Genomic DNA, 12,077 nt, shown 5'->3' with positions numbered 1-12,077 from the left:
GGTCCGATTCAGTTGCAATGTACTATCACTCAGAGGAGTGATTCAGCACACACTCACATGCAGGCTGTGTGTAGAGGTGTGAATGCATAGTGTAGAGATAAGTCAGCCAGAAACAGGAGTCCAGTTCAATCCAAGCAGAGCCGAGCCCCAAGTCCTCGTCTGTCACTCATGCCTCAGCCAAGACTGATTTCAGAAAGTGCAGTGGGCCCGACACTGAACACACACACGCTCACACACTCCTCATCACGACCGAGCTAGAGTGAAGCATAAACACTTAAAGGAGAGAGAAAGAGAGAGAGAGAGAGGGGGAAGAACAGAGGGAGAGGAGGAGAGAAGAGGAGGGGTAGAAAGAGAGGGCAGCCGTTTAAGCACAAATCCCCTTCTGCTGGGGCTAATTATATCAGCCATTGCTTCTACCACTAATCTCTCTCAAGTCTATCCCTTGTTCCATGGTGTACCGTTCTAAACGTTTTTAAATGCAAACACAAATCAGATATGCCAGCAATCACACATGGCTCAATAGTTCAATGAAAGCTCTGGACTGCTAGAGGATTTAAATCTAGATGAGTGTAGTGGCTAGTCATTGAGTGAGGGAGCTGGTTTATATTGGCAGACTCTCCATCTCTTGCTGTAAATAGATCACGAGGAAAAATGGCAGCCGTTTAGTGTCTACCTCGTTTAGGCATATAAGCTTGGAATAGGTTAGTGTGCAGAGATGCGGTGATAGTCAACAGGCAGGCAGGTTAACAGACTGTGGCTGCTACTGTAGGCTGTGAAAAGGTGAGAGGAGTGCCTCTCTCCCATACTGATGAGAACATTGTAGAGAAGGATAGACAAGACACCACCACTGTTGTCTCTCCATCACACCTCTACTCCATACACCTCTTCCCTCCCTCCCGCAGCCCTCGTTTGTCATGTAGGTGAGCTTCACCCCTCATTCTCAACCTCCTCAAATCTGCTGTCTCTCTTCTGCACACACAGAATCCCGGGTTAGAATGAAAATATGCACACCCTGGCAGTCAACTAGGAATTAGTTGAGAAACACTGATCTGAAACAAGCATAGGCTCCTGGCATCCCTGCTGGTCATAAACCACAGATACAGGAGTCAAAGCTGACCTTGCTGGGTTTTCAAGCTGGCTCAAATCATGCAACCAGCAAACCAGGAAGATTGTCAAAGACACTCCCTGTTGGAGGGGGGACAGAGAGCGAGAGAGAGCGATACTGTGTGTTCTGCACTGTACAATTCAACTCAAGCTGCAGACAGCACTGACCTTGCTGATTGAGCTCAGATTGCTCTTTATGTGATTTCTGATCTAAACTGCATCTCGCTGCAGATAGACTCTCAGCTCATCAGGAATATAAAGTGTTGTAATCAGCATAGAGGGGGCAGAGATGTTGGGCAGCAATCACTTCTGTCCTCACCTCGATTTCCTAACTGGCTGATTTGACCTACTTCTAGTCAATCCACATCCACACTGACACATCTAGATCACATAAACACTGACTGGGCATTATCTATTGGAATATGCTGTGTAGATCATGAGACAGAGAGGTGGCATCGCTGTGCGTGATTGTTCGAGCGCCCGTGCACGCATACGTGTGCGTAGGTGGGCCAGTGGGCATGCGCCGTAGGTGCGTGTGTGTGAAGCTTTGGATAGCCCTATAGCGACAGACCGGTAGTAAAGCCTGCTATAACGGAGCTAGGATTTCTACCCAGGTTTAGGAGGAGTTACCTGGTGCCATCCAACAGGAAGCACAGCTGCCCTCAAAGCTCTGGGTAGAAGGTGCCCGTCTGTACAAGCCTGTACAGGCAGATGGATAAGCAGTTTGCCAGCCTCTAGCAGCAATGGGCATAATGGGTGATATGAGAACTGTGCAGTTTAGTCTACACATAGTGGGCCATAGACATGGTGGCACTGTTTCGTCTGTTTTTTATATTAGGGTCACTAATCTGGTTTATTACGGTGTCCATCTGAATAATGGTTGATTTTGTGCATGACAGTGAAACGCTTAGTAATTCTAGTTAATAGTTCTGCTCATGGGGTTTACAACATTCTTGACTGGTTTCAGATCATGTTACAACATTATAACTCAAGGGGCTTTATTGGCATGGGAAACATATGTTAACATTGCCAAAGCAAGTGAAGAAGACGATAAACAAAAGTGAAATAAACAAAAAAAATGTACAGTAAACATAACTCACAAAAGTTCCAAAAGAATAAAAGACATTTCAAATGTCACATTATGTGCAAATAGTTAAAGTACAAAAGGGAAAATAAATAAGCATAAATATGGGTTGTATTTACAATGATGTTTGTTCTTGACTGGTTGCCCTTTTCTTGTGGCAACAGGTCACAAATCTTGCTGCTGTGATTGCATTGTGGTATTTCACCCAGTAGATATGAGAGATTATAAAAATGTTGTTTGTTTTCAAATTCTTTGTGGATCTGTGTAATCTGAGGGAAATGTCTCTGATATGGTCATACATTTGGCAGGAGGTTAGGAAGTGCAGCTCAGTTTACAGCTAATTTTGTGGGCGCATAGCCTGTATTCTCTTGAGAGCCAGGTCTGTCTGTGGCTCTGATGTTTAGGCTGAGGTATGTATAGTTGTGAGTGCTCTAGGGCAATGGTGTCTAGATATCATTTGTAGTCCTGGCAACTGGACCTTTTTTGGAAGACCATTATTTTTGTCTTACTGAGATTTACTGTCAGGGCCCAGGTCTGAGAATCTGTGCAGAAGATCTAGTTGCTGCTGTAGGTCTCTCTCCCCCACTCCCTCCCTCCCAACTCTCTGTGAATGTTGGCACGATTTCTCTCTGATGGCCAGAGGGAAGTCACATTCTCCCTAACAACAGACCACAAAAAGAGAGATAAAAACAAGACATCTCATCAAAAACCAGAGAGACAGGTGAATTGTCTAGCTAGTACAGGGGTGGGCAACTCCAGTCCTCGAGGGCCTGATTGGTGTCACACTTCTTCTCCATCCCTAGCAAACACAGCTAATTAATCACATGTCATTCTAAACTGAAGATCATGATTAGGTGATTTTTGGAGTCAATCAGGCCATCGAGGATTGGAATTGCCCACCCTAGAGAAACACACAGCCAAGTATTCCTCTATGTGAGCCAGTCTTGGCCCAGGAAATAAGGTATGGAAGAACCTGGGGGCTAATAGGGGTGAATCTCTCACCTGTCCATGACTGATTCCTCAGTATCTACCATCACATCACAGACACACACACACACACACACACACACACACACACACACACACACACACACACACACACACACACACACACACACACACACACACACACACACACACACACACACACACACACACACACACACACACACACACATACTGCATACAAAACAGACACACGGCATACAAAACACACACACACACACTGCATATAAAACACACACACACTGCATAAAAAAAAACACACACACACACACACACACACACACACACACACACACACACACACACACACACACACACACACACACACTGAATACAAAACACACACGGCATACAAAACACACACGGCATAGAAAACACACACGGCATAGAAAACACACGCACCATACAAAACACACACGGCATACAAAACACACACGGCATAGAAAACACACAAGGCATACAAAACACACACGGCATAGAAAACACACACGGCATAGAAAACACACACGGCATAGAAAACACACACGGCATACAAAACACACACGGCATAGAAAACACACACGGCATAGAAAACACACACGGCATACAAAACACACACGGCATAGAAAACACACGCACCATACAAAACACACACCCACAGCACACACAGAGCACACACACACGGCATACAAAACACACACGGCATACAAAACACACACACGGCATACAAAACTCACAAAACACACAAAGCACACACAGCACACACAGAGCACACAAAACACACAAAGAGCACACACACACGGCATGCAAAACACACACGGCATACAAAACACACGCACCATACAAAACACACACCCACAGCACACAAAACACACACGCAGAGCATACAAAACACACGCAGAGCATACAAAACACACACACACGCACAATTGGGGCGGCAGGTAGCCTAGCGTTGGACAAGTAACCGAAAGGTTGCAAGATCGAATCCCTGAGCTAACAACGTAAAAATCTGTTGTTCTCAAATCAAATCAAAGTTTATTTCTCACGTGTGCCGAATACAACAGGTGTAGGCCTTACAGTGAAATGCTTACTTACAGGCTCTAACCAATAGTGCCCCTGAACAAGGCAGTTAACCAACTGTTCCTTGGCCATCATTATAAATAAGAATTTGTTCTTAACGGACTTGCCTAGTTAAATAAAAGGTCAAATAAAAAATCTAAAAATGAATACAAAACACACACACAGAGCATAAAAACCACACACACACACACACAGAGAATACAAAACACACACTCAGAGCATAAAACACACACACACACACACACACACACACACACACACACACACACACACACACACACACACACACACACACACACACACACACACACACACACACACACACACACACACACACACACACAGAGCATACAAAACACACACACACACAGAGCATACAAGACACTGAATACATTACAGCAAGGCAAGGTTATACACGCAGTCTAGCCTCGCACTGTAGTCTCACACACACACACACACACACACACACACACACACACACACACACACACACACACACACACACACACACACACACACACACACACACACACACACACACACACACACACACACACACAAACAGCATACAAAGCCCTCCCCCGCCCTCCTTTCGGCAAATCCGACCACGACTCCATTTTGTTGCTCCCATCCTATAGACAGAAACTAAAACCGGAAACCCCCTGCTCAGGTCCGACCAATCTGATTCCACACTTCAAAATTGCTTCGATCACGTGGACTGGGATATGTTCCGGATAGCGTGGAACAACAACATGGATGTTTATGCTGATTTAGTGAGCGAATTTATTAGCAAGTACATTGGTGATGTTGTACCCACGGTGACTATTTTTAATCAGGGCAAGGTGACTGGAAATATGACCGAATACAAACAGCGTAGTTGTTCCCTCCGCAAGGCAATCAAACAAGCTAAGGGTCAGTATAGAGACAAAGTAGAGTCGGAATTCAACGGCTCACGAGAGGTATGTGGCAGGGTATTCAGTCAATCATGGACTACAAAAAGAAAACCCTGATGTCTTGCTCCCAGACAAACTAAACAACTTCTTTGCTTGCTTTGAGGACAATATAGTGCCACCGACACGGCCCGCTACCAAAACCTGTGGGCTCTCCTTCCCCACAGCCACCCCAATAGGTCCATAGACAACGCAATCCCCAAACCTGCAATTCCCAAACCAGAAACCGTGGATTGATGGCACTATTCGCGTGAAACTGAAAGTGCGAACCACTGCTTTTAATCAGGGCAAGGTGACCGGAAACATGACCGAATACAAACAGTGTAACTATTCCCTCCGCAAGGCAATCAAACAAGCTAAGCGTCAGTATAGAGACAAAGTAGAGTCGCAATTCAACAGCTCAGACACAAGAGGTATGTGGCAGGGTCTACAGTCAATCACGGACTACAAAAAGAAAACCAGCCCTGTCACAGACCAGGATGTCTTGCTCCCAGCCAGACTAAATAACCTTTCTGCCCGCTTTGAAGACAATACAGTGCCACTGACACGGCCCACTACCAACCATGCGGACTCTCCTTCACTGCAGCCGACGTGAGTAAAACATTTAAACGTGTTAACCCTCGCAAGGCTGCAGGCCCAGACGGCATCCCCAGCCGCGCCCTCAGAGCATGCGCAGACCAGCTGGCTGGTGTGTTTACGGACATATTCAATCAATCCTTATCCCAGTCTGCTGTTCCCACATGCTTCAAGAGGGCCACCATTGTTCCTGTTCCCAAGAAAGCTAAGGTAAATGAGCTAAACGACTACCTCCCCGTAGCACTCACTTCCGTCATCATGAAGTGCTTTGAGAGACAAGTCAATGACCATATCACCTCCACCCTACCTGACACCCTAGACCCACTCCAATTTGCTTACCGCCCAAATAGGTCCACAGACGATGTAATCTCAACCACACTGCACACTGCCCTAACCCACCTGGACAAGAGGAATACCTATGTGAGAATACTGTTCATCGACTACAGCTCAGCATTTAACACCATAGTACCCTCCAAACTCGTCATCAAGCTCGAGACCCTGGGTCTTGACCCCGCCCTGTGCAACTGGGTACTGGACTTCCTGACGGGCCGCCCCCAGGTGGTGAGGGTAGGTAATAACATCTCCACCCCGCTGATCCTCAACACTGGGGCCCCACAAGGGTGCGTTCTGAGCCCTCTCCTGTTCTCCCTGTTCACCCACGACTGCGTGGCCACGCACGCCTCTAACTCAATCATCAAGTTTGCGGACGACACTACAGTGGTAGGCTTGATTACCAACAACGACGAGACGGCCTACAGGGAGGAGGTGAGGGCCCTCGGAGTGTGGTGTCAGGAAAATAACCTCACACCCACGTCAACAAAACTAAGGAGATGATTGTGGATTTCAAGAAACAGCAGAGGGAGCACCCCCCTATCCACATCGATGGGACAGTAGTGGAGAGGGTAGTAAGTTTTAAGTTCCTCGGCGTACACATCACAGACAACCTGAATTGGTCCACCCACACAGACAGCATCGTGAAGAAGGCGCAGCAGCGCCTCTTCAACCTCAGGAGGCTGAAGAAATTTGGCTTGTCACCAAATACACTCACAAACTTTTACAGATGCACAATCGAGAGCATCCTGTCCGACTGTATCACCACCTGGTACGGCAACTGCTCCACCCACAACCGTAAGGCTCTCCAGAGGGTAGTGAGGTCTGCACAACGCATCACTGAGGGCAAACTACCTGCCCTCCAGGATACCTACACTACCCAATGTCACAGGAAGGCCAAAAAGATCATCAAGGACAACATACACCCATGCCACTGCCTGTTCACCCCGCTATCATCCATGAGGCGAGGTCAGTACAGGTGCATCAAAGCTGGGGCCAAGAGACTGAAAAACAGCTATTCACTAACATTGAGTGGCTGATGCCTACATACTGGCTCAAATCTCTAGCCACTTTAATAATTAAAAATGGGATGTAATACATTTATCACTAGTCACTTGGGGCTAGGGGGCACAAGGAGTTCCCTAAAGGGAACACCCCCTCCCATTCAGCTGAAAAAAATATTCTTTAGAAAGCACAACATATATTTATGTTAGATGACCACCAAATTCAAAAACACACAGCGATTTTTCACAGTCACAAAAGCATAAACATAGATAAAATGAATCACTAACCTTTGATTATCTCCATCAGATGACACTCATAGGACATCATGTTATACATGTATTGTGTGTTTTGTTCAATAATGTGCATATATATATATATATATATATATAAAAAATCTCAGTTTACATTGGCGCGATACATGCGGTAATGTTTTGATTCCAAAACACTCTGTGATTTTGCAGAAATACTCACAATAAATATTGCTAAAAGATGCAAGTGTTATTCACAGAATTAAAGATAAACGTATCCTCTATGCAACCGCTGTGTCAGAGTTCAAAAAAACTTTACGGAAAAAGAATAATCTGAGAACGGCGCTCAGAACCCAAAGAAATAGCTGCCATTTTGGCGTCAACAGAAGCTACAAAAAACACGATAAATATTCACTTACTTTTGAATATCTTCATCAGAAGGCAGTGCAAGGAGTCTTAGTTCCACAATAAATCATTGTTTTGTTCCATAATGTCCATCACACACACACACACACACACACACACACACACACACACACACACACACACACACACACACACACACACACACACACACACACACACACAATACCTAAACACACACACTATACCTAAACACACACACACCCTCCAACACACCCACACACTGTACAACACACACACCCTACAACACACACACACACCCTACAACACACACCAACACAACACACACCCACACCGTACAACACACACACACCCACACCTTACAACACACACACACCCACACCTTACAGCACACACACACCTTACAGCACACACACACACACACCCCCCACACACATACCCCCACACACACATACCCCCCCCACACACCCACCCTACAACACACACACACCAACACCATACAACACACACCACAGTCCAGGTGACTACTTCATTAAGCTTCTAAGGTACTGCATCTCAGTGCTAGAGGCATCACTACAGACACCTTGGTCCGAATCCAGGCTGTATCAAATTTGGACTCATCAGACCAAATTTTCCAACCACCGTGCCATTGCAAGACGCAGAGTAGGTGAATGGATGATCTCCGCATGTGTGGTTCCCACTGTGAAGCGTGCAGGGAGAGGTGTGATGGTGCTTTTCTGGTGACAATGCTGTGATTTATTTAGAATTCAAGGCACACTTAACCAGCATGGCTGTCACAGCATTCTGCAGCGATACACATTCCTATCTGGTTCGGGCTTAGTGGGACTATCGTTTGTTTTTCAGTAGGACAATGACCCAACACACCTCCAGGCTGTGTAAGGGCTATTTGACCAAGAAGGAGAGTGATGGAGTGCTGCATCAGACCTGGCCTCCACAATCACCTGACCTCAACCCAGTTGAGATGTTTTGGTATGAGTTGGAAGGAAATGCAGCCAACAAGTGCTCAGCACTTCGTCAAGGCAAAGGGTGGCTACTTTGAAGAATCTTAAATATAAATATATTTTTTGATTTTGTTTAACACTATTTTGGTTACTACATGATTCCATATGTGTTATTTCATAGTTTTGATCTATTCACTATTATTCTACAATGTAGAAAATAATAAAAAAGAAAGAAAAACCCTTGAATGAGTAGGTGTGTCCAAACTTTTGACTGGTACTGTATATTCAGTCCATAAATAAATTAAGTACTATTTAAGATGACATTTATTGAAACCGTAATATCAACTGGTCATATTATATCGTGGAACGCAATCTTGAAAAAGGCAGTACCCTCAGCAGTGGAGCTTTCTAGTAAAAGCTATGGCTGTGCAATGTCATAGCTTTGTTTTGTTAATTTAGCAGAAAGACACACATTTCCCGAGCCCACAGTCAACACAACTATTTTATAGTAAAAATAACATGTAATATAACATGACAGAATATTTTTCCAAATGAAAAAAGTTGCCAGTGAGAAGTGATGCATGCACATCTCATGCCTAGAACAGTTATTTACAGAGTGATCATTTGAAATGAGGCTCATTTTGGCGAGTTGAAAGACAATTCTTTCAGGGTTACAAACCAAAATGTGTTGTTTTTGATATACTGACGTTTGATTTAGTTTATGCTGCCTGTTCTTTGGATTTTTCCAAATGCATGAACAATTCCACGTTGAACACTGCAAGCAACATTCCACCAAATAGTTGTAGCCTACAGGCCTATGTGATTTTGTTTATAGGTGGAGCTTTGACATCCGTTCGAGTACTAGAGTAGTACTAGATTACTCATGCCCATGCTACTACACACAAACTACAGCCCCTCTGAATAATATCTCAAAAGCTTGTATGATTCTAAAGAGCAGACAGCCAAAACATTGACACTGGTGTTGCCTTGGTAACTGTTATTTCTATATTGACAGTTACAGATTGATATACCACTTCTCTAAGTCTGCCTGACCAAAATCCATATGGTCAATATCAACACTGGAGAGCAGTCCCCCTGGGCCTAAAGCTGATATTGAGCCTGTGTGTGTGTGTGTGTGTGTGTTAGAGGACGCCTTTGTTTGCGTGCGTGTGTGGGATCAAGCCATAGATGTGTAACTCAATAGAAGGCCAGTCCAGCAGGAGTCACATTAATAGGATGAGATGGATTGAGAGGATTATTGGCTGTCTAATAAGTATATCCTGTGGCTAGGGAGGATCATATCTAATAAGTATATCCTGTGGCTAGGGAGGATCATATCTAATAAGTATATCCTGTGGCTAGGGAGGATCATATCTAATAGATAATACCTGATATTATGTATATGTAAGTACATGTTGTCCATAATACACATAAAATGCACAACTGATATAGCCCACCACCTTTTAAACTCACAAAACTCCATGACAACCAGGCGTAGAACACTCACAGCAACAGTTCATGTTTGCAATCTGTGTGTAAACCTGCACCAAGACAGTAGAAATGTATGATGGATATACATTATGACCAAAACCATTTTACACATACATGACATATAGTAAAAACATGGCTACGGTAGGAAGGAATGTCAGTGACAGAGGAGATGTTGTGTGTAACTCGAAGTCAGGAGAGATGATGAGAGATATAGACGTGAAGTAGCATGTTCTGGGCCACCTGGTCTCCTGTTACAGACCTACACATTTACTGTTAACTTCAGGATAGTGGTGAAAGAAACAGAATTACAATCTTCTGTTTACACCCATGTTTGAGTCCTATATGACATGGTTATTGTAATACAGTAGTAACCATGTAATACAACAGGTATGGTGGTGGTTATGTTAGAGAAAATCCTCTGTGTCTATCTTCTATAATTTGATCTAAACTTATCAACCAAAGTATTCTAGAGCTGCACGTGTACTGACACTCTAAAACAAATAAATGTAAAGACATGACGTCACCCCATGACAACAGGCAGGAAAAACCAAGCCAATTCCAGAGTTACATCCCCCTGCAGAGGTGCCGATGACTCAATACCACACTGCATACACACAAACACGTTACCTTTCAGCTCCAAAACACAGCTTCACAGAACATAGCTAAGTGTCCTCCCATACCAGTGATGGGTCGGTCATTGACAAGGATAACATACAAACCAATTAGTGTACAACTACGCCACATATAGCAATGTTTTAATAGTCATACTGTTGGGTAAGGCGACACTATCTTCTCAGACGTGTTTAAAATGAGCATGTTCTTGTTACCTAGGTTTTGGCTGGTCATGCTCTTGTTACCTAGGTTTTGGCTGGTCATGCTCTTGTTACCTAGGTTTTGGCTGGTCATGCTCTTGTTACCTAGGTTTTGGCTGGTCATGCTCTTGTTACCTAGGTTTTGGCTGGTCATGCTCTTGTTACCTAGGTTTTGGCTGGTCATGCTCTTGTTACCTAGGTTTTGGCTGGTCATGCTCTTGTTACCTACGTTTTGGCTGGTCATGCTCTTGTTACCTACGTTTTGGCTGGTCATGCTCTTGTTACCTAGGTTTTGGCTGGTCATGCTCTTGTTACCTACGTTTTGGCTTTACATTTCAGAAAAATATTTTTTTAACAACAGTACCTCCTGTATGTTACTCAGATTTCTATTGTTAGCGATGCTGTTGATACACACCTATGTTTTGGGTGACCAGTCGGAGACTCTCCAGCATCGTTCCTAGAGCCATCTCCTCCGTCTTCATCCACAGGATCATCCTCAGGAGGGGGAACGGGAGTCCTGTTAACCAGAAAAGGGACGCCGTGGCTGGAGAGAGATTGAGACTGCTTGCCTGTCTCCCTGGTACTTCAGACAGCCGATGCTGTGGTGGAGGGAGAGAGGGACTGGCGTAGCTGCTTATCCCAGGGGAGAAGAGGCAAGAGGGGGGAGACTGCACAGTCACTAGCCCAGGGTAAGGATGCTATTGGGGGTGGGGGGGGCTTGCCTGGCTGGCTCGCACTACAGATGGTGTGGAGGATGTGAGTGGAGAGAGGGGTGCTGCATAAAGGAGAGAAGAGAGTAATGTTTTAGAGAAGAGATAGGATGCTGACTACAGAGGGGATGGGGAGGATGCTGAAGCTGCGATGGAAGCAGATGTCCCCAGCTGCAGTGACAGAGAGATGCAGAGTGGAGGATGTTGGCACTGGAGAGGAGGAAAAGAGGGGGCTGGCTCACAGATGCACTGCATGCACTCTCAACATGCACACACACAATGCAGACCGAGAGAGGAGGGGAGAGGAGGGGGATTGCCGCCAAGTCAGATTTTTGCAGACTCATACACATCACACAC

General features: G+C 45.0%; 1 protein-coding gene across 1 annotated transcript in view; it reads right to left on the bottom strand.

Annotated features, from left to right (window-relative positions):
* The window catches only part of LOC118371185 (guanine nucleotide exchange factor DBS), a 68,438-nt gene extending 56,536 nt beyond the window's left edge, over positions 1–11,902 (bottom strand). Inside the window, exon 1 of the mRNA XM_052522228.1 lies at positions 11,426–11,902. Within this exon, the coding sequence (XP_052378188.1) occupies positions 11,426–11,504 (79 nt within the window). The 5' untranslated portion in view covers positions 11,505–11,902. The remainder of the gene's footprint in view (positions 1–11,425) is intronic.
* Between the last annotated feature and the right edge of the window lie 175 nt (positions 11,903–12,077).

Source organism: Oncorhynchus keta, chromosome 7 (assembly GCF_023373465.1).
Source record: "Oncorhynchus keta strain PuntledgeMale-10-30-2019 chromosome 7, Oket_V2, whole genome shotgun sequence".
NCBI classification, from domain to species: domain Eukaryota; kingdom Metazoa; phylum Chordata; class Actinopteri; order Salmoniformes; family Salmonidae; genus Oncorhynchus; species Oncorhynchus keta.
This window is presented reverse-complemented; position numbering and strand designations above follow the sequence as displayed.